The 27,059-nt window shown below is 38.7% G+C and overlaps 1 protein-coding gene across 6 annotated transcripts in view; it reads right to left on the bottom strand.

The window, feature by feature from the left end:
- The window catches only part of SNTG1 (syntrophin gamma 1), a 918,312-nt gene that overhangs the window by 202,776 nt on the left and 688,477 nt on the right, over positions 1-27,059 (bottom strand). For all 6 annotated transcript variants that reach the window (XM_089335218.1, XM_089335217.1, XM_089335216.1 and 3 more), the window contains 2 exons: positions 22,516-22,646; positions 2,870-2,999 (listed from right to left, as the gene is read on the bottom strand). In XM_089335218.1, coding sequence (XP_089191344.1) covers positions 2,870-2,999; positions 22,516-22,646 — 261 coding nt within the window. The remainder of the gene's footprint in view (positions 1-2,869; positions 3,000-22,515; positions 22,647-27,059) is intronic.

Raw genomic sequence — 27,059 nt, 5'->3', positions numbered from 1 at the left:
CTAAACAAAACTTTTCTAGCTACTCTCAATCTAATTTATTTCTTCATACTGATCAGTCATGTTAATCATCAATGTAGTCATTGGTCTTTTCTAAAGTCAATGCGACTTTCATATTTTTATTCTGTGAATAATAACTTTTCAACATTCATGTTGTACTTTACATATCAGAATATACTGTATAAATTAATAATTTTGAGTATTGATTATCAGAACAAAAGAACACACAATTAGAACATGATCAAAGGAAGATGAAAGAACATATATATAACTTCTAATTCAGTAACATTATCATAATAGATATGTGGGCTCCCTGTAGTTAAAACAACACGGGGCAGAACTGTTTGCTTTCCTAACTTTCATGGTGAGCACTTACCAAATTGAAGGAAACCAGGTCAAATGTAGCTTTTTCTTTCTTAGGCTTATAGAGGGTAGATAAATTTCCATCTTTCATTTTTTTATTTAACTAAAGCATTGACTTTTCAAAGGATTACCAGCCAGATCACAGCTTTCTAATTGAGTACAAATTCCAAAGAAAATTTTAGACTGTTCGTAAGATTTTAGTTTAAATGCGAATTAGCACCTATGTAAGGAAAAAAACAATGCATTTAAAGCCTAAAATTCTGTTCATTTAATTTTTTTCTAAAAATACAGGAATATGGTTCATTTTGATAGCATTCTAATCATCTTGGTAGGGGCTGGCACTGTGGCATAGTGGGTTAAGCCTCTGCCTGCAGCGCTGGCGTCCCATATGGGCCCTGCTTCGTGTCCCGGTTGCTCCACTTCTAATCCAGCTCCCTGCTAATGTACCTGGGAAAGCAGTAGAGGATGGCCCAAGTGCTTAGGCCCCTGCACCTACATAGGGGATCTGGAAGAAGCCCCTGGGTTCGGCCTGGCCCAGTTCCAGCCAAATTTGGGGAGTGAACCAGTGAATGAATGATACCTCTCTGTCCCTCTCTCTCTGTAACTCTTCCTCTCAAATAACTAAATAAATCTTTAAAAAAATAATTCAGGAGGCCAGCACCATGGTGCAGTAGGTTAATTTCCCACCTGCGATGCCGGCATCCCATATGGGCGCCAGTTCTAGTTCTGTCTGCTCCTCTTCCCATCCAGCTCTCTGCTATGGCCTGGGAAAGCAGTAGAGAATGGCCCAAGTCCATGGGCTCCTGCACCTAGGTGGGAGACCGGGAGGAAGCACCTGGCTCATGGCTTTGTATTGGTGCAGCTCCAGCAGTTGCAGCCATTTGGGGAGTGAACCAATGAAAGGAAGACCTTTCTCTTTGTGTCACCCTCTCACTGTCTGTAACTCTACCTGTCAAATAAAAATAAATAAAATCTTAAAAAAATAATTCAGGTAATGAAACTGAGTCACCACTCTCATGAGGTCTTTCTCCTTTACCTTTGATTCTAGAAAAACCCAGGTAAGTAAGGGCAAGAAGCGGCACAACACTCAGAGAAACCCAGCTTTTTCAATTGTTTTATTCCTTTTTTTTTTTTTTTTGGCAAGCTGAAACCTACACTCCTCTTCCATAATCTCAATTCTAAAATGATGACGCCCTCAGACTTAATATGACAAGACTTGAGGGCAAGGAAGTCTCTCACTCACGTACAAGCCAGGTATTCTCAGGTTAAGAATTCTTGCATAAGGATTGTACCTAATCAGGTTTTCCCCATCCACTCTGCCACACAGGCCTTCTGCTTCTCCTTACAGCACAGTAAGACACAGTTTCACATACACTAAACACCAAAACTTCACAAGGCAGGAAGGATCAAGTGTCAAAGATGATCTCTGGAGACATGTCCACCACTGAGAGCTGGAACACAACTGCACAGCTCTTCGGAGTGTATGCTGGCATCTCATAGGGGTGCCAGTTTGGTCATAGCTGCTCCACCTGCTAGTCAACTCTCTGCTAAGGAGCTTAGGAAAAATGGCAGGGGATGCCCCAAGTGCCTGGGACCCTGCTACCCAAGTTAGAGCCTTGGATGTAGCTCCTGGCATCTGGCTTTGGGTTGGCCCACCCCTGGTCATTTGGCCATTTGAGGATAGAAGCAGTGGATGGATGATCTCTCTCTTTCTAACTGTGAGTCTTTCAAATAAATAAATAAATCATTTTAAAAAGACCAAAGTATAGATAACAAGTATGTTTTTTTTTCTAAAACAGAATAATCCTAACTGGTATTGACATTAGTATTCATTGCAATGAAGTTTATGGGTTTTTATATTTTGTATGACTATAATCCTCATTTAAGTAACAAGGAGAAAGGATTGATTAAGCTGTTAAACAGTAAGGAGAATGAGAAGAAAGTGATAATAATAGCAACAGGAATAGAGAAAGAAAAGTTGGGAGTAGAAAGAGAAATGGTAAACAAGCCATTCCTAGTGATGTAGACCTGATCTACTGTGCCAGTGATCAGCTCTTGCAATGACATTTTCTGGATTCTACAGGAAACCTATAAGCTCTGTTGTAACTCCATTTGGCATAGCCTTCCACTCATTCAATATTCCTGGCTGTCATTCTAAGATCACAGACAATAAATCAAAATTCTCTGTTGAAATCCAGAATGCTTTTAATTAAATACATTTAGTGTTCATATGGTAACTTTATTTTGATTGACTTACCTAGTAAGGTATTGAGGTATTTGTAAATGTTAAGTTTACATATTGGAGTATTCTCAAACTCATAAGTTGTACTAGAACTCTCAGGATTATGTGATTTTCTTTCAGTAAGTGTTTCAGAAAAGCTTGCATGATGTATATGAGCTGGTCATTATTATAATACCAGGTATCTGATGCAAAATTTCATGTATGTATTGAAAACTTTTATAAAGACTGAGCAAATCTATGGCCAGGGTTCCTTGAGTTACTACTTACATTGTGCTTTGTGAGGTTTGAAATATTAGTTGCTATTGCTTGTAACCAGTCAATACAGTCTTCAGCAGAGAGGCACTGGATAATCCCACTGCAGACTCCGTCCACTGCAATGACTTGAAAGGCATTCTGCCTGCAGATAAATCCAAACAAATCAGATCAGAACTTGCCATTTCTCTATTTCCAACTCATAATACTGTCTGATGAAAACCCCTTTTATTGAGGAATATAATTATCAGCCCCCAAATTCATGTTTAACATGTAAATATCTTTTTAAGTGGAACAATAAATATAGTCCCAGATAGCACATGATTTTTTTTTTTTTATTCGACAGGCAGAGTTAGTAAAAGACAGAGAGAAAGGTCTTCCTTCGGTTGGTTCACCCCCAAAATGGCCACCACAGCCGGAGCTATGCTGATCCGAAGCCAGGATCCAGGTGCTTCCTCCTGGTCTCCCATGCTGGTGCAGGGCCCAAGCACTTGGGCCATCCTCCACTGCCTTCCCAGATCACAGCAGAGAGCTGGACTGGAAGAGGAGCAGCCGGGGCTAGAACCGGCACCCATATGGGATGCCAGTGCCGCAGGCAGAGGATTAACCAAGTGAGCCATGTCGCCGGCCCCAGATATCACATAATTTTGAACTACTAGGAGGCATCCTTAGACTTAAATAAGTATGAAGAACTGTTGAGATGTAAAACACATTCCACAGAAAAAGAAGAGATCTAGGAAATCTTATAAACACTTTTCTCTGTTGGCCATATAACTATACACAGATTCTCCATTATCTTGGTTGCCATCATCTTTTCCTGAATTTTTTCAAAGAACTTTCTGAGCTATAATGGAAAGATCAAAGACATCTATAAACAAATATTAAGCATCATATAAAAATGAGTTAACCTAAACTTTCGTGATCTGTGGCACTTAGTTGACATACATAGTAAATCCTAGATTATTCAGCTTCCCAATGATGGTTTGGGAAAAGGGAGGCATAGCTCCTCCCCACGTGTAAATAGCTGCTCTTTAATTCTGAGAGTGTCATGATTTTCTGTAACACCACATTTTCCTCAAAATATGGTGCTCAGTCTGGCGACCCCTGAGGTGTTTAATTTATTGTTCTGTTAGAGAAAATTAAATGATGCAATCCTGAATTGTTTACAAAAGTGCTGCAGAATTTGAAGCTACTTCTTAAAACTTCAACTACTTACTGTTTTCCCCCTGCATCAAATTCTTGCAGTGTTTAGATACAAACTTAATAGACACGAATAAATAAAACTCTGAAATGAATGGAAGTTAGACAACTGCCTTAGGCTTGAGAATTGCTCTATTGTGCAACACAATACACTTTTCAAAATGCACAATTTATATTTAAATCCCATCCAATTATAAAGCAATCAAAAATTTCTGTAGTCCAGTGTTCAGGAAAATTATAAAAATGTACATATTTTACCCAAATAAACACCTTTCTCTGAGTTTTGGTAGTTAGAGATTTACTTCTCCCAACCAACAAAGCAAAACCTCCAGAGCAGAGGTTAGGCTCAGTTACCTGTATGTATCTGTCTTTCCCTTAAAAGACTGGTTCCTGTCTCAGAGACTGGGACATGGAAAAGCCGTTGGCATTCCAAGCAGTCTGCATTCAAATTATTCATAATTTTGAAGAAATTGATGCTCATATCCTAGTCAGGGCACTTTCTACTGAAAACAGGAAAATGCTCACATACATTTTTTTGTTTTGTCTTAGAAATATATTAAAAGCCTTTAGAAGTACAACTATTGTCCATCTCCTTGATATAAATTTCTTTTGAACTTGTGACAAGGAAAAATAAATCATATGCTGTTAATTCTCCGAAATCAGGGAGAATATATAATGTTTGTCTCTTTGGGACTGTCGCTCCCCCTCTTCGTGGAGGAATGACACTAAACCCTGCCTAGGCTTCATATCCGAGTCACGGCCCCATTATGTCGCTACCCCTCTTCACGGAGGAACGACACAGGACCCTGCGCTGTTCTTTTGTCTGCTCGGCCCTCCCCGGGTTTGCTGCTGGTTCTTCCTGGGTTGGCTACTGACCCTTCCACCTCCGTGGAGGGGCGGTTCCCCCTGCCACTGTCCCCACTTCCGCGGGGGAGCGGCACACCGCCGGCCAGCTCTCTCGGGGGCTGCTCAGGTGTTCCTTTAGATAGATGTTCCTTGTGCATGTTGTCTCTCTCCTCCTTTATAGTCCTCTTCCACCAATCCCAACTCTGCTACCCACACGCGGAGTACGCTGCTCTCCTCCAATCAGGAGCAGGATCAGCTCCCACAGTTTGTCAAGTTGGTGAGAGGCAGCTGCGTAGAAGTTTACTCCTCCCCAGCGCTATATCGTGGGAGAACAGATGCATAGAATAGATCTTAATTCCAGTAACTTAGCCTAGTCCCAGTTGCTCCCCACAGGGACTTGGTTATTTCACTAAGTATGAGGTTTTCCAGCTTGCTCAATTTTGTTGCAAAAGACCATATTTCATCTTTTTTGACTGCTGTGTAGTATCCCATAGTGTACATATCCCATAATTTCTTTATCCAGTCTTTGGTTGATGGACATTTAGGTTGCTTCCATGTCTTAGCTATTGTGAATTGATCTGAGATAAACATGGAAGTGCAGATAGTTCTTTTGTTTACTGATTACATTTCCCTTGTATAAATTCCCAGGAGTGGAATGGCTGGGTCATATGGTAGGTCTATATTCAGGTTTTTGAGGTATCTCCATACTGTTTTCCACAGTGGCTTTACCAGTTTACATTCCCATCAACACTGGGTTAGAGTGCTCTTTTCCCCACATCCTCTCCAGCATTTGTTGTTTGTTGATTTCTGTATGAAGGCCACACTAACTGGGGTGAGGTGAAACCTCATTGTGGTTTTGATTTGCATTTCCCTGTTGACTAGAGATCCTGAGCATTTTTTCATGTGTCTGTTGGCCATTTGGATTTCCTCTTTTGAAAAATATATGTTAAGGTTCCTGATTTGGGAAAATTAACAGCACAGCTAAAATGAAAGCTATAGAAGCAAAATAGTTACTTTTAGAAATGTCCACAAGATTGATTGTTGAGAGACAGTTAACTATTGTTACTTTTTACTGTGTATATCCTTTTGTTTTTTTTCTTTCTTTTTCCCTCCACTTTCTTTCTCTCTCTCTCTCATCTCTCTACCTCACTCTATATGCTGAACACTCTATGTAACACAGAGTTAATTATATGTATTTTAAAGCAATTGGGAAAAGATACCAGTTAAAAACAAGGGAGGGAATAAGAGAACAGGGAGGGAATAAGTGAAACAGTCTAGCTCTGCATACAGGCATATAGACTCACCTCTAAGGGTACAGCCTAAGAATTAATCATGGGGCTCCAAACCCATAAGAATCAGTGGTATAAACACCATCTTCACTGTTAAAATGATCATATTAAATGTTAAAGGCAACAGATAGACTGGTCTAAGTTTAAAATGGACTACATAAATAACATCAAGTACCTGGTAAAAATAATAGAATTAGAAAAGGAAGGAAAGATCAACATGGGAAGCAGTCCACACAGCAGAATCCTAGAACGACTTTTGCAGTAAATAACACTTTGACCTCAGAATCAACCCATAAGGCTTCCTGGTCGGCCTGAAAGGCCTGCAATAGCATCTCAGGCATAAAAAGACAAGACTCTGTAGAAAAAAAAAAATCAAAGGAGACACTCTTCTCTGAAGGGAGAGAGCATCCTCTTCGCATATGGCCGTGTCCAAATACCAACGGGGTCTATGGTCACAAAAGGCCTCCACAGCCCTGGCAGCTCACCACAAGAGTCTAGGTTGATCACTGACGTCATAAAAAAAGAGTGTTAATTGTTAAAGGAACAAGAGTAGTCACTGTGCACTTGCTCCCCAGGTAAGACCTCTGTCCCTATTGAATTGCAATATGATAATTGACTGCAAATTCTCTCCCCAAACTGTACTCTATATGTTGTGTATGGGCATGGGGGCAATTTGTTGAAACCTATGATTAGCATAAAGTTGGTCCTCTATATATAAAGTTATACTAAAAATGGTACATAATGAAGAAGGAGATGGGAGAGGGAATGGGAGGTGGGATGGGAGCTGGGGGGGGGGGGGCATGGGGGAAAGAACCACTGTATTCCTAAAGTTGTATCTATGTAAAAATCCATTCAATAAATAAAAAAAGAAAACAAATCATATGCATAGCATGGAAAGAATATTATAACTTTACATGACATTTTAGTTTCAAATCTGATGTTCAACAGTAGGCAGACATTTAAAATATACAAAGAGAAGCTCAACTACCCATGTGAAATGGGAACTAATTTGAGTTCAGTGATATAAATTTCTTTCCATTCTCTGATTACCATAACCATTGCTTCATGTAACATAAGTTAAAGCATGTCTTGAACATATTTGTCCTCTCTGCTCTAAATGAACTGTGGCAGCTATGGATATTTTTAGCTGATTAAAGTCAATGCACTCAGATCAAATCTGCAATCTATGTAATCATATGTTACACATTCCCTAGATAGAATAATTCTAAGGGACTAATCTTTTATAAATTTAGGCTTATATGAGTTTGTTACTTCATAACACTTGCTACATTCTGTTCCAGCTTTTAAAGTTGATAAAAATTCTTTCATGAGTTTAAACAAATTATAGTTTCTTTGATTAACAAGACTGACTTTATTCAATATAGTCTTATCCTAAAGACTACAATTATCTAGATTATCTTTTGGCTTCCAGTGTTTAATAAAGGAGAGTATAGGCAAATGAGTCCATTTAGTTGTGCCTCAACTTCCCCTAAAGGAGAAATAGAATAATATTCTTTGTATATTTAACAAGTATTTGCTGAGTCATTGGTGGAATATAAACATCTTTGCATATTGTTGAAGATTTAAGGATAGTTCTCCACTGAATAATCCATTAAAATGCAGTCTTATTTATTTATTTGAAAGAGAGGAAAAAAACCTTCCATCTGCTGATTCACTCTCCAAATGTCTGGGTGCCAAGTCTCCTAGTTGGGCCATCACCAGGCTCCCCAGAGTATACGTTAGCAGTCAATTGTGGAGTTGCTGGGACTCCAACCCAGACACTGCAATATGTGATGTGAGTGTCTCAAGTTGTGTGTCAACTTTTGTGCCTAATGCCCCCTCTGAACTTGTGGTTTTGATTGCTATATTTTAGTGTTAAGTAAGAATGTCTCCACATAGACTTCCTGTTGCACTGGGCAGAGGAAGAACTAAAGATTTTTTGTTTTTATTTTTACCTAAAATGTATATTTGTTCTTACTCAAGACAGTAGTGGCAATTTTTGTTTTCATCTTATTTATTGAAATACTTTTTAAAATCAATGGATTCCATGGTGTATTAATTTAGTATTATGAGACATTATAGTTTAACAATTACTAAGCTGCCTTGAGTATTTCTGAACAAATTATAACTGTTAGTTTAATGTACACATGTGCCAAAAAAATTACATAACTTGAGAGCTCACTGATCTGATTTCTACTGTCCTCTCAATACCTTTTAGAGTTTTCTAAGGACTGTCAGTCATTTCTATGGCAATAAAAGTTATCCTCAAGTATTTCTGGATTTTATAGTAGGTTATTACTTTAAAGCATAGGAGGCTAGATTTGTGGCATAGAGAGTTTAACCTCTACCTGCAACACTGATACCCCATATGGGCACCAGTTCTAATTCCAGCTGTTCCACTTCTGATCGAGTTCCCTGCTAATGTGCGTGGAAGAGCAGTGGAAGATTGCCTAAGTGCCTGGGCTACTGCCACCTACGTGGAAGACACAATTAAGCTCTTGGCCTCAGCCTGGCCCAGCCCTGGCATTGAGGCCATTTGGGTAGTATACCAGTATTTGAACGATCCCCCTCTCTCTCTTTCTCTCTCTTCCCCCCCTCTTTCCACATGTGTCTCTCCTTTTCTCTCTGTAGCTCTGCTTTTCAAATAAATAAATAAAGCTTTCTTTAAAAATATTTGAATTCAGTCTTCCTTGCATGAAAAGATATGTTTATAAAAATTCATATATATATTTTAATCTAACATATGCATACATATAATATGCACATATTTCTATTAAACTTAGTAATTCATGTTTAAATTGATTATTTTTTGTCACACAAAAGCAGACAGAGAACTGGTGAATAAGAGAAGGCAGACAGAGAAAGCGTTTCACGCATGCCAAACACAAGTTATAAGACGAACATATCTGACACTGGAGTTGCTAGATTGCCACATCTGTGAGCAGGAGCCTGACAAACAGGCAGAGAAAATCAGCCTGAGAGTGAGGAAGGATGTCGGTGTCAAGAAGTCACAATAATGTCCTCAGATTGGCACCGCTGAACCTCACAGGGAGAAATACCCTAGTGAACTTTGGATAATGTAGCACGTCCTGTTACACTGATGAAGTGAAAAAGGAGATGCTGCGGACGTGAAAGAATCACGTGCTGGTGAGAGTGAACATGAAACAATTTGTTCAAGGGATTTTTTAATACCTTAGAAAGGATTATTTTAAAAGTTTTATTTATTTATTTGAAAGAACTCCACTGATATACCTCCCTGCTAATGCTCCTGGTGGCAGAGGATAATGACTCAAATACTTAAGTTCCTGACGCTCATACATGGACTTAGATGGAATACCTGGCTCGTGGCTTCACCCATGTTCAGCTCTGGCTGTTGTGGCCATTTGGGAGGTGAACGAACCAACAGACAGATGTTCTCACTCTCTCTTTCTCTCTCTCTCTGTCTCTCTGTCACTCTAATTTTTTTCAATCAATTCAATTCTTCTCTCCAAAGTCACCCCAATGTTATTTTCTATTTCTCTGTACAATATTTCTTCTGTATTTCATACAATCAACCATTTTCTTCTACTTAGAATCCTGCTTTCAATAGCTTCCATGAGATTTTATTTTCAGGGATTTTGCTTTTCTATTTATTCACTTGTTTTCACTTTATATATTCACTGATTGTATTCTGGAAACATTAAATACCAGTATCCATCACGAGAAGCACATCCTTTAATTTGCAACCTTGAATAGAGTGTTTACTTTGAGCTGCTTTCATGTTTGGCTCTATTATAGGAAAATTCATTTAGTAAGATCCTTGCATTATTCCAAGCACAGTTCTCATAACCTCTATCTTTGGCCACTATTCAGACAGTAAACAGCCTGATATGACACCATCTCAAACCTCCTCACCTCAGAAAACAATGCACTGTTTTAAGAACTAGAAATTCTATATATATATTTGAAATTTTCTATAAGAGTGCAAATCAATAGTTTTCATCTCAAAGCTATTGATTATTTTCATTAGGTTTAAGAATTACATAGTAGATGACATGCCTACCAAAGAAAAAATGAAGGGATTAAATTCTTCTTCATTAAAACTTATTAGATAAAAATCTATTGAGAACTTTTGAACCATAATGCACGCTAAAATAGATACTGAGTTGTGGGGAGCAACTCAGACTAGACTGTTACTCGAATTAAGACTTATTCTATGCATCTGCTCTCCCACAATATGGCGCTGGGAGAGGAGGAAACAGCTTCTACACAGCTGCCTCCAGTTCAACCAATAAACAGCAGGACCTGCTCCTGATTGGAGGAGAGCAGCATACTCGGCGTGTGGGTAGCAGAGTTGGGATTGGTGGAAGAGGACTATAAAGAAGGAGAGACGGCATGCACGGGGAACACCTATCTGAAGGAACACCTGTGCAGCCCCCGAGAGAGCCGGCCGGCGGTGTGCCGCTCCCCCGCAGAAGTGGGGAAAGTGGCAGGGGGAACCGCCCTTCCACGGAGGTGGAAGGGACGGTAGCCAACCCGGGAAGAACCAGCAGTAAACCCGGGGAGGGCCGAGCAGACAAAAGAACAGAGCAGGGTCCTGTGTCATTCCTCCACGAAGAGGGGGAGCGACACTGAGTATAGATATTATGTTCCCACATACATATGTGCACACACACACATAATATATGTACAGACAAGTATATGAGGAGTCTTCAGATGCAAAATGTGTATCATGAAACAAATCATGCATTAATTTCAAATTCTTTTGCATGAAAATAAACATCTTCAGGCTGGTGGTGTGAGACAGAAGGTTAAGCCTCCACCTGCAGCGCCAGTATCCCTTATGGATGTCAGTTCTAGTCCCACATGCTCCACTTCCAATCCAGCTCCTTGTGCCTGGGAGTGCAGCAGAATATTTCCCAAATTCCTGTGCCTCTAGACCAATTTGGGAAACCTGCAAGAAGCTTCTGGTTCCTGGCTTTGGCCTGGCCCAGCCCAAGCTGCTGTGACCATTTAGGGAGTAAACCAAAGGATGGAAGATTTCTCTCCCTTCCCCTTTACTGTCTCTCTCGCCTTCTTTCTCTTCTCTCTGCTCTTCACATAAATAAATGAATCTTTAAAAAAGATTTGAAAGGCAGAGTTACAGAGAGGCAGATGCAGAAGCAGAGAGAGACAGAGAGAAATATCTTCTAACTACTGGTTCACCCCCCAAATTGTCTCAACCACCGGAGATGAGCCAATCTGAAGCCAGGAGCCAGGAGTCTCTTCCAGGTCCCTTACATGGATGTAGGGGTCCAAGGACCTGGATCATCCTCTTCTGCTTTCTCAGGAGCATTAGGAAGGAGCTGGATCAGAAGTGGAGAAGCTGGGACTTGAACCAGTGCTCATATGGGATGCCAGCATGTGGGCAGCAGCTTTACCAGCTAAGTCACTGTGCCAGTCCCCCCAAATAAATCAATTTTTAAAATGTTTTGATTAGATTTTCCATGAACTTTTTGAGTATCCTTATATGGTAGATGCATATGCTCATTTTGCACAAAAGGAAAATAAAAACTTAGAGGGATTTAAAGGCCAATCAAAGTTTCCATAATCTATGTCTCCTAATTCTCTTGATACTGCAACATTAAGCCATGTTTCAGATTTTAAACCAAACTTTATTAATGAATCAATGCCATTATCATATGATATACACAAGCCTTCATATCATTGGTAAAAATATAGCAGTGCTTTAGTTCACATCTACATAATTGTATTTGACAGTAACACAATTTGGCTGTGATTAAATATGAACGGTATTACTTCACCGAGGTTAAAATTACAGTCTTTGGCAAAAAACAATCAAGAAATAACATCGTAGGTTTTAAGGAATGCTAAATAATATTCTATATTTGTAATCATCAACCAGTCATTTATCCTGCTTTATGTATTACCCCCTCACTGAATCCACTGCCATAATTTCGTGAATTTCTTCAGGGAGAGCTTCCCACTTATAGACATTAAAGTAATGTCTATTGAAGGAATGAGTGAGTGACATATTAGCTCTTCAACTTGAATGCCATGAAATCTATTCTGAGTAGTGCTACATTTGTAAGTGCTTAGTACTGTAACATCTATCGAATGTCATCTATTCAACTGCTAAAAGCTATTGAATTATTGAGGTGCCATAAAACAAAAATGTAAAGAATCATCTGGACACTTCCAGACAATTCTTCATTTGTCAGCAACTGCTTTAGCTGAATGCTTCATCATAATATGGCTGCACAATGTTTAAATAAAAGTAAAAAAAAAAAAGAAAACAAATGCACACTCTCTAAAATATAACATCAAGAGAAATAGCAATCGTGTTCAAGGCAGAGAAAAAAGTACCACAAAAAGGAAGGAGTAAAGAGAAACAGGAAGACTAAAGGTAGGATATATTTACATAAGTACTTATGTGAAACTAATAATATATCTTGTGACTTCTAAAATATGTGTATTATTAAAATACATAAAACGCATGCCAAAGGACAGAAAGAAGACAAAGGAGTCAAACCATTATAAATAAATCAAGATGTAATCCTAAAACAAACTTGCAAGTATAATCCTAAAACAAATTTGCAAGATTTACTGCAACAGAGTCATATCCACTCATTCACATATTATCTATGGGTGAGTAGTCTGTGCCAAAGAGAGTAAGGCCTGCATAGCATAAGAACTATGCAGTTCTTTTTTTTTAAAAAAAAGATTTTTATTATTTGAGAGGTATAGTTACAGACAGTGAGAAAGAGACAGAGAGAAAGGTCTTCCTTCCATTGGTTCACTCCCCAGATGGCCACAACGGCCGGGAAGTGTGCTGATCTGAAGCCAGAAGCCAGAAGCCAGGTGCCTCTTCCTGGTCTCCCATGCAGGAGCGGGGGCCCAAGCATTTGGGCCATCTTCTACTGCTTTCCAAGGCCACAGCAGAGAGCTGGATTGGAAGAGGAGCAGCCAGGACTAGAACCAGTGCCTATATGAGATTCTGGCGCCATAGGCGGAGGATTAACCTACTGTACTACTGCGCTGGCCTACTATGCAGTTCTTCACAGCAAAGCTTCTTGCTCCCTAGGACTTCTAGTTCAAGAAATTATTAGAACAAAAAAAGTGAATCTAAGGAATTTAAGAGTTTGGAACAAATTTTAAAAAGCAGAAACACATAACTTATAGTATAAACAATAAATAAAATATTTAATGAAGAGTAAAAGTAGTCTTTAAAAAAACAAAACTCCCATTCCCCTAACAAACTGACCAGGATTTTCAAAAGTTTAAAAAAAAATCAAGACTGAAAGGAAGACAAGAGTAGCAACCTTAAGTTTTAAGCAGATAGCAAGGTCAGGTGTTTGTCATGGCAGTTAAGACATTACATAGGAGGTCCATTTCAAAGTGCCCAGATTTGAGTTCCAGTTCCTGCTTTCTGTTAATGAGCACCCAGGAGACTACAGGTGATGACTCAAATAGTTGGGTCCCTGCCATGCATGTGGGAGACCTGCACGGACTTCTCAGCTCTTGACATCTGCATGACCCGGCTCCAACCATTGCAGGCAGTTGGGGAGTGAATCAGCAGGAGATTTTTCTTCTGTTATATTTCTGTCTGTCTGACTATCCAATAAATAACCTAACTGAATAAGTAACTTTGTAAATCTTAGACAATATAAACAAGAGGGTTCAATTTGGCCATATAGAGAGGTCCAAAGTTTGTCTTCTCCTCTACTGAGATACTGCAAGGCAGCTATGTCTACAGGTGAGTGCTTCAGGGACAACACCAGAGGCAGCAGGAAAGAAGTTGGAACACAATGAAGCATCCATAACATGGTCAGCAGTATGGCTAGAATAGAAAGAAAAACAAAGCCAATCCCTGCAATGTCTGAGGCTCTGCACCTGGGGGAGATCAGGAGGGTATAGGTGGAGCCTGTCTGCCCAGAACTCTCACCCAGGGGATACTGCCTGAGAGGTATCTAACTGCCACAGACCATCAGCTCATCAAGAAGCACTCCCTGGAAACTTGAGGCTCCTGGACTTCATAGAGGGAACACACAGGATTCACACCTCCTCTCCTTAGACCACAGATTGAAGCAGGTAAGATACTACCTTGAGGAGCAAGCTGCTTGTAAGTTCTTGCCTGCCTTCTTTCCAGAGATCCCAGAGACATTTTTGCATTCCATCATGGCAGACTGAGCCTATGGGTCCAGCTGGGCTCAGCAGGGTAACAGTGGCCCTGGTGTTCAGTCCACAAAGTGCCCTGGGATGCAGCAGACGGTGGCTGTAGGGCAGCTGTGATAGCCCTCAGGGCACTAAGAAGAGGGAGGCCCACAACATTGGAATTGAGACTCATCCTCTCCCTACCGCCTCAAACTGCACTTCACCCTCCAAAATCTTAACCACTTGAAAAATCACAATTTGCACCTGCGTGCCCATGTGGTACCTGCACATTCTGCACATGCTCAGTGCTACTTGTACACTGAGGATGGCTATCACAGTGGGGGCTTAGGGCACATGGGTCAGCCTCTGGAGTGTGCACACATCTGGGTACATGAAGTACAATGCCACCATGAGTTCACTCTTAGTTGTGAATCAGCGAGATTACCCTGGCACAGGGAAAAGGTGGGGATCTCAACATACCAGTCAGCTCCAATGTCCCTCTCCCCACTGACTGTAGTCAGAAACACTCTACCATGCTCATTTCTGGCGTAAATAGGGATTATTATTCCACACATAAACGGTGGCCCAGTCTCCCTGGTCCCATGCATTCCTGAAGCTCAGATATAAGCCTTAGGTACTCCACCTAGACCAACAACACCTCACTAACTGGGAATTGCAAAAAGACTTCTTTGTATTGAGCCTAACACAGTATAACACTATGGCTTACTGAGAACTCTGGCCTAGAGAATTTTCACTGAATCCAGGCTATGTGCAGGGCCCAGGGCTCTGGGCTTCAGCCTTTCCCACAGAAGCTGCAGTGTTTGGATGTTGATGTTCATTTGATGTTTAGGCCTGAGGTAGCTGCACCCAACTCAAACCAGTAAGCAACACACAGAAAGTGGCCCTACACAACTTACCCTGCTGATATAGAACCAAAGTCACTCTCACATATTTACCTACTCTAATAGACAACATCTGTGGGATCCAACTCCTACATCCAGCATGGGTACAAAGCTCGGAGCTCTGGATTTGGGCAGCAGCAAGGACTGTCTAAATCTACTCAGCTGCTAGAGCTAGCCCCAAGTTCACTCCAGTGCCTTGCTTGGATACTGGCTGGTAATCAACCTGCCAGCCATATGAATACTAACAAGGCCTGCTCACAGTGCCTGAAAAGATCATCATGCCAGTCCCTCCTTTGAGAGATGGATAGAGACCTACATACCAGGAAATTCAGTGATCACACAGAGCCTCAGGAATAGACAGGATCCCTGTTATTGCTATCATCACCTACAGTCAATAAAGGCATTTGTAGATTATACTACAATATCTAACTGAATAAAAAGATATGGTCCTCTACCAAATCAATACTCAGAGGCACATCTCTAGGAAGAAAACCTTCAATAAACAGCAACAACATAAAACATCCATTAGTATAGGAAACAACAGATTTCCCAGATGCACAAAAATCAATGTAAAGACATCAGAAAAATGAGGAAGAAAGGCATATTACTTCTCCAAAAGAACATGATAATTCATTCATATTGGATCTTGGAGAAAGAGATATTGATTAAATTCCTATAAAAGAATTCAAAAGTATAGTGGCAAGACTATTCAAAAATACTGAGAGAGTAAAACAAAATTAATAAATCACTACATGACATGGAGAAATTCAGCAAAGTGATAGAGATGCTGAAAATGAGCCACACATGGGGCTGGCACTGTGGTGCAGCGAGTTAAAGCCCTGGCCTGAAACACTGGCATCCCATAAGGGCACTGGTTCTAGTCCCAGCTGCTCCTCTTCCAATCCAGCTCCCTGCTAATGCACCTGGGAAAGCAGTAGGAGATGGCTTAAGTACTTTGGCCCCTGTACCCACATGGGAGACCCAGAAGAAGCTCCTGGTTCCTGGTTTTGGATTGGTGCAGCTTCAGCCATGGTGGTCATCTGGGGAGTGAACCAGTGGACCTCTCTCTGACTCCACTTCTTTCTGTAACTCCATCTTTCAAATAAATAAAATACATCTTTAAAAAAAAGAAAATGAACCATGAAGAAATATTAGAGATGAAGTACTCAGTTAATCAAATGAAAAAGAGTAGAGAGAACAACAGAACAAAGTGAGGTAAAAGAAAGAAAATACAATCTATAAAATAGGTCTTTTGACATATCTTAGCCTAGGAAAAATTAGTAAGAATAAGAGTGTTTGGGATCAACACTCAATGCCATCAAACAACCAACTTTACAAGTATGAGTAATACCTGAAGGAACAGAAAATCAGAAAGGCTTGGAAAATGTACTTAATGGAATAATAGAAAATTTCCCTGATTTGGAGAAAGATTATGGATATCCAAATACAGGAAACACACAGAGCCTAAAATAGCCATTATGAAATAAGATTCTTGCCATGTCACATTAGAATCAAACTTTCAAAATTAAAACATGAAAAAGAATATCTTAAAATTTGCAGAAGAAAAGCTCCAAGTCACTTTTAAAGGAATTCCCAAAGATTGACAAGCAGGTTTCTCAACAGAAAAACTACAGGCCAGAGAAAATGTGGAGATATAGTCCAACTTCTAAAACAAAATTGAAATCCCAGCGTATTTTACTCAGAACAGCTTTCATTCATTAATAAAGGTAAAATGAAGAATTTTTCATCATTTGGCCAGCCTTAAAGATTATATTTAATTATGTAATACATAGAAGAACAGATAACGGCAACCAGCATCATGAAAGAATGTGAATGTGAAGGCAAAAAACCTCCTAGCTAAAGAACAAAGGAGATTCAAAACAAACAGGAGTATGGAAGGAAAAACAACTGAACCAATTCATTACTTACCAATAGCAACTTTGAATATAAATGATCTAAATTACCCAATTAAAAGATACAACAGTTATGCTGCCTACAATGAGCAGAGTTGTTTTTATGTATAGCACTCTTTTATTCAGTCAAGAAACTATTTTGAAATCTGTGATCTCACAAAACTATTAGTAGAATTACACGCAATGAAGTCCAAGCCTATAGGGAACAACTTAAGAGGAAAATATAGGGATACATGGAGGACTAATGAACAAATTTAAAATACTTAACATTGTATCACAGATTATTTGCTATTTTACTTTATTTTATTTTATTTAAGGTATATAAATTTCATGTATAGATTTAGGAATATAGTGATATTTCCAACTCTACCCTTCCTCCCATCCATGCCCCAAACCTTCTTCCTCTTCCCTCTCCTATTCCCATTCTCAATTTTTACAAATATTTATTTTAAGTTTACTTTATATTCATAGGATTAATACTACACTAAGTAAAGAGTTCAACAATAGTATGAGGAAAAAAACACGGTTCCTCAACAGAACAAATAAGAGCTGTATACAATCATGGAATCTCAAAATGTCAGTTTCACCAATGAAGGTACACACATACTGAAAGGATGCAAAAAATAAGAATGAGAAAGTTTAGCTATACTCAGACAAGACCAAATAGACAGCAAGAATAGAACTATTCTGAAGGCCAGCCTTGTAGCATAGTGTACTACACTTCTGATCCAGCTCCCTGTTAATAGCCTGGGGAAATCACTGGAAGATGGTCCAAGTGTTTGGGCCCCAGCCACCCACATGGGAGACCTGAAAGAACACCCTGTCTCCTTGTTTCACGCTGCCTGGCCCTGCCATCTCTCTTTATCTCTTCTTCTTTATAACTTGACTTTCAAACAAATAAACAAATCTTTAAACAAAGTAATAATAAAGCTCTTCAAACAGACATATAAGGTCATTTTGTAAGTAATTAAGAAATGAGCTCAACAAGAATATGTGATTGTATATACAGCCAATGCAAGGGCACAAATTTTGTTTAAAAATTTATTTATTTTATTTGAAAGTCAGAGTTACAGGGAGGCAGAGGCAGAGAAAGAAAGAGGTCTTCTATCTGCTGATTTACTTCCCAGATGGCCGTAAGGCCGGAGCTGTGCTGATCCAAAGCCAGGAGCCAGGAGCTTCTTCCAGGTCTCCTACATGGGTGCAGGGGCCCAAGGACTTGGATCATCTTCCACTGATTTCCCAAGCCATAGGAGAGAGCTGGATCAGAAGTGGAGCATTTGAAACCTAAACCGGCGCCCATATGGGATGCCGGCACTGCAGGCGGCAGCCTCACCTGCTACACCACAATGCCAGCCCCTAGGGAACCAATTTTTATAACACAAATATTAATATATCTAAAGGAAGATGTAAACTCCTATCCAATAACACTGGGGGATTTTAAAATATATGCTTTCGTCACAGGAGAGATCAATCAGATCAAATAATCAATAAACAAAGCTAATTTATACTCTAAACGAAAAGGATATAATAGAAATATATAGAACATTCCATCCCACAGCAGCAGAATACAAATTATTTTCCTCAGTGCATAGAACATTCTCTAGGTAGACTAAATAGGAGGCCATAAAGCAACTCTCAAAAGATTTAAAATCATATTGTGCTTTTTTTTCTGACCACAATGGAATGGAGATGGAAATTAACAACAAAAGAAACTCCAGAAAATTACAAACACATGAGGACTGAAAAATGTGCTGTCAAATAAACAGTGGATGACTGAAGAAATCAAAAGGGAAATAAAAAAGTTCCTTGAAAGGAATGAAAATGAAAACGCACCATATCAAAACTTACAAGATACAGAAAAGCATGTTAAATAGGAAGCTTATAGCAGTAAGTGCCTGCATCAAATAATTGGAAAGCGCAAATAAATGATATAACACAGCATCTCAAAGATCTGAAAAAAAAAGAACAAAAATCAGAAATTAGTAGAAGCGAACAAATAACACAATCTAAAAATAAATAAAATAGTAAACAAAAGCTATACAAAAGGTTAATGAAATGAAGAATTATGTTTTGTGAAAAAATAGGAAAATTTGATAAACCATTCATCCACCTAATGAATAAATAAAGGGGAACACCAAAATTAATAAAATCAAAGATGAAAATGGAGATGTCAAAATTTATGCCACAGAAATACTTAGACTCATTAGGAGTTATTATAAATATATGTATGCCAACAATTTAGAAAATATAGAAGAAATGGGCAGATTTTGGGGTACCTATAATTTACCCAAATTGAAGCATGAATATCTAGAAAACCTGAATAAACTAATAACTCAGGCTGAGATTGAATCAGTAATAAGGAATGTCCAAACAACAGAAAAAGATTGGATGGCTGCTTTATATACTTTCACCAAACTTTTAAGAACTAATATCAGCACTTATAAAACTATTCAAAACAATTGAAAATGGAAGGAACTTTTCCAAACTCCTTCTGTAAGGCCAGCATCACCTTAAGTCCCAATCCAGAAAAAGATTCAACAAAACTAAAACTGTAGACCAATATCCCTGATGAACATAGATGCAAAAATCCTAAACAATATACTAACAAATCAAATGCAACAACACATCAAAAAGATGATCTACCCAGACCAAGTCGGATTTTTCGTAGGGATGCAGAGGTGGTTCAACATGTGCAGATCAATAAATGTGATAGATCACATCAGCAAAATAAAGGCTAAAAACCATGGGATTATCTCAATAGAAGCAGAGAAAGCATTTGATAAAATACATCATCCCCTCATATTGAAAACCTTAAAAATTGGATGTATATGAAACATACTTCAACAAAATAAAGGCAATATATGACAAACCCACAGCCAGTATCAAATTGAATGTTGAAAAGCTAGAAGCATTTCCAATAAAATCTGGAACCATACATGGATGCCCACTCCTACCACTATTATTCAGTATATTTCTGGATGTTTTAGCCAGAGTCATAAGAATAATCAAAGGGATACAAATGGGAAAGAGGAAGTGAAATTATCCCCTATTGCAGATAACTTGATCCTTTATATAGGGGAACAAAAAGACTCAATTAAGGGACTGTTAGAACTCATAAATAAGAGAATTTAGCAAAGTTGCAGATACAAAATCAACAACCAAAACTCAATAGCATTCTTATAATCCAAAACTTTTCTTGCTGAGAAAGAATTTATAAATTAGACCTATTCACAATAGCTACAAAATATTTTTAAAATATTAAGATACAATGTATTCTAGTATGTGAAGTATCTTTAGAATGAAAATTACAAAGCATTAATGAAAGAAACAGAAGAAAACATTAAAAATGGAAAAATATTCGATATTCATGGTTAGGAAGTATCAATAGCATCAAAATGTCAATACTGCCCAAAGCAATTTACACAGACTATTCTCAATAAAAATGCCAATACGTTCATCAGAGAAATACAAAATAGAATCCTATAGTTTATATGGAAACATAAAAAGCCCTAAATATCCAAGGCAATCTTTAACTATAAAAAACAAAGTTGGAGGCTTCACACTACTGGATTTTAAGAAATACTTCAGGTCTGTTTTAATCAAAACATCCCAGTACTGGCATAAAATTATTCAATGGAACAGAATAGACAATGGAATATATATAGACAATATATAGACAATGGAACAGAATAGAAACTCCAAAAATTAACCCACAATCTACAACGAACTAATCTTTGACAAAAAAAGCTAAAACCATTCCTGGAAAAAGAATAGTCTCTTAAACAATTGGTATTAGAAAAAATAGACTTCCACAGGTAGAAATTTGAAGCCATACTCTTATTTTATACCCTAAACAAAAATCAACTCAAAACTTAAGACCTGTCAAAATCTATCCATTAGATGTAAACATAGGGGAAATGCTGTACATCATTGTGCTAGGCAAAACCTTACAGGATAATATTCCAGAAGCCCAGGAAATAAAAGCAAAAATTGACAAAGTGGACTACATCAAGCTAAAAACCTTCTACACAACAAAGGAAACATTTAACAAACTGGAGAGACAACTGACAGAATAAGATAAAATATTTTCAAGCTATGCATCTGATAAAAGATTAATATCCAGAATATATAAGTGCTCAAGAAATTCAACAAGAAATCAAATAATTCAGTTAAGACATGGGCAAAGGATATGAACAGACATTTTTCAAAAGATGAGAAACAAATGCCCAATAGACATATGAAAAAATGCTCAGGATCATTAGTCACCCAGGAAAGCAAATTAAAGCTACAATGAGGTATCACTTCACTCCAGTTAAAATGGCTATCACCCAGAAATCAAAAAATAACAAATGCTGGCAAGGTTGTGGAGGAAATATACCCTCATACACTGTTAGTGGGAAAATAAATTGGTGCACCATTATATAATAATACAGTATGGAGGGAGAAAACTAAAAATAGATCTATCATATGACTCAACTACCCCACATCTTGTAATATATACAAAGGAAATGAAATTAGCATTTGAAACATAACTGCACTCCATGTTTATAGCAGCATAGCAAAAATAGGGAATCAACCTAGCTAGTCACCAACCGATGCTTTATAAGGAAAATATGGTATATTGCTCAGTCATACAAAAAAATGAAATCCTGACATTTGCAAGAAAATGGATGGAACTGGGGATCATTATTCTAAGTGAAATAAGACAGACTCGGAAAGGCAAACATCACATATTTCCTCTTATTTATGGAATTTATTTATATAGAGAGTATAAGAATTGTATGGATGTCATATGATTTAGTATGTAGTTATAAATACTGAATCATTCCATATTAAATACAATATACCACTTTTTTCCCACATTATGATCATTGTCATGAATCTCTCACTTTTTAATACTAATCTCTTATATATATATATATGTTTGTGTGTGTAAATATATATATAATATAGATTTGATGTGAATATGACATCATGTCAAAACTCATGAAAAACTAGAAGTATCATTATAATTTAAAAATGAAAATATAAATAAATGATGATAAGCAACTTCATGGCAAATCTTGCAATTTAAATGAACCATACAACTTCTTTGACAAAAACAAAAAACAAACTAATCTAAGCAAAGTTATAAAATCACAATAAAACTCTATCTCATAGACCTGGAATCCGATACAAGACAGTAGTCAGAGAGTCACAACTTTAACTTGGGTTTTTGTCATCACATTCATAAATGTTTTAATGGGATATATTATGGCGGTTTTGCACATCTCTTTTCACTACCAGAAACATGCTGAAAATAAGAAATCCTAAAGTATATCAGAGCAGAATTCTGAGTTGCATCACCGCCAAATCAGAACTCGGAAGTTTGAACTCACCGACTCACGTCTGTCCCGGGCACGTACTGAGAGAAGCGTGAGTGAAGCAGAGGAATCAGCCTGAGGTCGCACCACCGCTTCTCCCATCTGGAGCCTGGAGATGTAGGCCACGAGGAACACGACAAGGTGTCCTGGAAAGAGCACAGGCCTTCAGAATTGCATTTGCCTACCGCACTTGAGTCCCTGCATCACAAACCATGTTCATTTTGTGGAGCTTTAACCCTAAGTGATCAAAAAGCTACCCTACTCATTGACTCTCAAATTACACTTGTTGATGTCGTTATTAGTGGAACCCTATAAGAAGGAATAATCATGGAAATGAATTCTAGTAGAAATATAGGGGGAAGAAATTAGGTACAGAGAAGGAAGGGGAGAAGCGATAAAGAGAGCTAATTTCATCCCAATATGAGAACGATGGGATTGGGACAAAACTGTAGCTGCAATGAACCAGTAAGTGATAAACATGGAAATAAGCAATAATGTTGCAGAATTCCCGACTAAACCTGGATCCGTTCGCCCTTGTACAGCAAGTCAATCACCGACAGCAGGATGTTGGAAGACAGTAAGGGTAGACAGCTATTGTTTAATTCTCCGACTCTCTGAGGGATTTCGGGCAAGAATCTAAAGATTGGAGTTGCGATTGAACCCCGTGTGATTAGCTCATGTGAGGGTCTCTGGTTGGTCCACAGTGCTCTTAGCCTTCCTTTGACTGGTCACAAACAGTCCCTCTGCATATTCTTTTGGGACTGAGAAGTAGGTGCCCATCTGTTTTCAGCCTAAGAGTAGACTGGGACTTAACTCTGTTTGATCAGGACCCTGTAAGTTCCCAGGAATCTCAGAACAGTGTCCAGAACCAGGATATTAGCAGTGGAGGTGACAACTGAATTCTGAGTCTGTGTGATGCTGGGCCATGTTTCTTGGTTTTACTTTTTTTTAACAGGCAGAGTGGATAGTGAGAGAGAAAGACAGAGAGAAAGGTCTTCCTTTTGCCGTTGGTTCACCCTCCAATGGCCGCCATGGCTGGCGCGCTGCGGCCAGTGCAGGGCGCTGATCCGAAGCCAGGAGCCAGGTGCTTCTCCTGGTCTCCCATGCGGGTGCAGGGCCCAAGCACTTGGGCCATCCTCCACTGCCTTCCTGGGCCACAGCAGAGAGCTGGCCTGGAGGAGGGGCAACCGTGAAAGAATCCGGCGCCCTGACCGGGACCAGAACCTGGTGTGCCGGTGCCGCAAGGCAGAGGATTAGCCTATTGAGCTGCGGCGCCGGCCTTGATCTTACTCTTATGCCACTTCCTTAACTTAGTGAGTTAGTCTTCAGCAGGGATTGACTTGCAATCATCAATGTGAAGAGAACAAGCTGAGAAAAATTGGGGTGTGATAAAGCCCACGTCAATGTCACCAGGAATAGGCGTTCAATTTCAGTAGTTCATTCATTTAGCTAAGACTTTCTAGGGAACTTTTAGTGCTTAGCACCATTATAAGTGCTTGTGATTTATCAGTTACTTGCAAATGTTTTTAACAGAATGAGCATTCATATATATAATTCTTTCAAAATAACACTCAAGAAGCTGGTGCTATGGTGTACTAGGTTAGCTTCCCCGTGTGACACCGGCATTCCATGTAGGTGCTGGTTCCTGTCCCAGCTGCTCCTATTCCAGTTCAGTAATCAGTTAATAGCAGTGGAATATGGCCCAAGTGCTTGGATCCCTGTACCCACATGGAGAACTGGAAGAAGTTCCTGGCTCCTGGCTTCAGATCAGCTCAGCTCCAGCCATTGTGACCATTTGGAGAGTGAAGAAGACATTTATTTCTGTCTGTAACTTTACCTCTCAAATAAATAAGTAAAAGCTTAAAAAAGAATCACTCAAGGAAACCTTTGCTTGGTATTTGGATTTTGTGACATAGTCTTGCAATGTTTTAATGCCAAATCAATGCAGTAACTACTGCTGCTTTAAAATTACAAATATTTTGAGTAGTGTGAGAAGTCCAATCTCCTTGTTTGTAGAACAGATGTATCTTTGAATAGAAACTAGTAGCTTAGTTTCAGTAATGTTCCATTATTTCAGCTGCACTTGAATTTCTCTGCCGCACGAGCACATGGAGAAAGGTTAATATTTAAGATGGCAGGAGTGGCAAGTGGGCCAGGTCAATTTGACTTAACACTGTCTCCTCTTCATTCGCTACATTCTGAATGGTGGTCCTATCAGGAGATTCACTTTCAGTCTAGATATTTAAAGTGTTAATCTAATATTAAGAAGCATTTCTCTCAGGTGTTATTCTGTTTAAAACTGTTTAGGAACCAAACAGCATTATTTGCAATTAAAGCAGAATGCTGCTTAGTGTCCTTAGATGTGTTATCACAGATGGTTGAGATAAGAATGTTCTAAGTCCGTGAAGAGGTTTAGAATACCTGGAAAGTTCAAAGGCCAAGATGGCTCATAGCTGTGCCCTGTTGGTGACCCCAGCCTCTGAGACATCTCTCCTCTCATGCAAGGCAGTTGTTTTGAATACTTATCCAGGATTAAAAGGCACACACAAAAGTTTCTTGTTCAACTTTCTACTGACCACGTGTCGGATATCGTAAGTGGGCAGCAGCACATGGGGCAGGGTTTGCTTGGTGGCAGAATAAGATGGTGAGGGCTCAGCTTGGGTTCTGAATCAGACTAGGTTTGAATCTTAACCTCCCAACTGACTAGTTCATTAACCTAGCAACAGGTTATTTAAAATCTTTGTGTCTTACTGGGCCTCTCTCCAAAGTAGGGATATTAATAGAAACAATTTGTAAGATGTTAGCAAGAAATAAATGAGGAAGCGCTTAGAGTATAGCCCAGGACTGAACTTCATGCTATTTTCAATATGTCTAAAAAGCTAATGGAAATTTTACATCTACTCATCACAGCAGGCTGATTGGAAGCAGTGCTGGGTAGCTGTAACTAAAAAAAAAAAAAAAAAAAAAGTAATGCATTTTTTAAAAAATGTAATGAGTTATATAATGGATAAAATTATTTCTAAGCTCAAGGCATCCAGGAACAACATCCTTAATGGTTCTGGGAATACTATAGCTGCTACTATACTGTCTTGAAGAGTCACCTGTAATAAATGTTTTACACGCATTACTAAAACCTCTTACATCATCTTTGAAAGACAAAGTTTTGACTCTGTTCTTCTTACAAAGAAAAAAGCAAAGGATATGTTTTAGAAGCATCAAATTTTTGCTTTCCACACTTTTTACAGGAAGACATATGGGGAACAATGGTACCATGCTGATGTGGATAAACAGGTTTCTATGGCCAGGCAAGAAGTGTCCACAGAGATTGTCCATCTGCCAGGTCTCAGCAAGCTCACCTATCTTCCTTTAATGTTTCTTCCTTAAAAGAAATGAGTACAACTTCAGCAGTTGCACTAATTATAGTTGATGTACTTTAGAACTGTCATTTATTATACAGGAATACTTTAAAGGTTCTTTATTCTTATATTAATTATGAGAATAAAATGTAAATTTATTTTCTAGTCTTTTACTGTAACAGTAGTCAAGTAGAATTGTATATAAAGTGATCTGGGAACACACTCATTTCATGATTTTTGAATCATGACTATTTTTCAAGTGGTTTACTCTAAAAGGCTAAGAATATTATTTCTCAACATATTAATAATATAAATGGGAAAAGCAGCATTTCTGACTCTGCTTTAAAATAAACTCTTTTTCCCAAACTTAACAAATGTCACACAATAACCTTAAGAGCAATTTTCTCACCAAAATAGAATTGCAGCTGGGCAAAATGCTCATCCAGATGGTGTGAAGGGTTTGGCATAGAAAGCATTGATTAAAGGTATACTGTGAACAAAACTTTCTCAGAGTTTGGTCTGTTGATCATTTGAATCAGTCTCATGGTGAGCACAAAACCCATATCTTTCCTCCATCTCTAGGAATAAGAGAATCATGGGGTATGGACTGAGTCTCAGGAGTCTGCATTTTGAATGGCAAAACATATGGATGGACTCTTGTTTGCCTTAGATTTGGCAACCTCAAGTAATTAGGAGGACTGAGTTATAATTTTATGCAGGACAGTAGTGTGATGTTAACATAGCATAAGACTTTCACTTTTATTTAAATTCTGCCTTCAAGAGACAGTCTATTTCAGAAAACTGTAATAGTGAATATTTATTTAAAAGTTGCTTCCAATATGAATTTAAGCAAAAGTATTATAAAAATAGAGTTCCTAGTTGGGGGAAAGGATTGAGCCTTTAGACACATCACAGAATCAAATGTGTCTCTTAAGGAGACTGAGTGCAGTATGCAAACCTTCAGTTGAAAATGTGCATCGCACTAAGCACATTCACAGAAGGATCTAGGGTTCACCAAAAGTTCATGATGGGTCAGAAGAAACAATGTGGTCCTTGCTCCTTGTGCTGTAATTCCCTCTGTAGAGTCTCCATTCCTGCATCAAAGTTTACTGAACTCATGGAAGAGAAACATGGAAGGACGCAGCCTGCCAGTCTGTGTAACCAAGTTGGGATCAAGGATAACGTTCCCATGGGCAACAGAGC

The sequence above is a fragment of the Oryctolagus cuniculus genome, chromosome 6, assembly GCF_051225735.1.
Source record: "Oryctolagus cuniculus isolate XC-2025 breed Fujian yellow rabbit chromosome 6, ASM5122573v1, whole genome shotgun sequence".
NCBI classification, from domain to species: Eukaryota; Metazoa; Chordata; class Mammalia; order Lagomorpha; family Leporidae; genus Oryctolagus; species Oryctolagus cuniculus.
The sequence above is the reverse complement of the archived record's forward strand: the minus strand, read 5'-3'. Positions and strand labels throughout refer to the sequence as shown.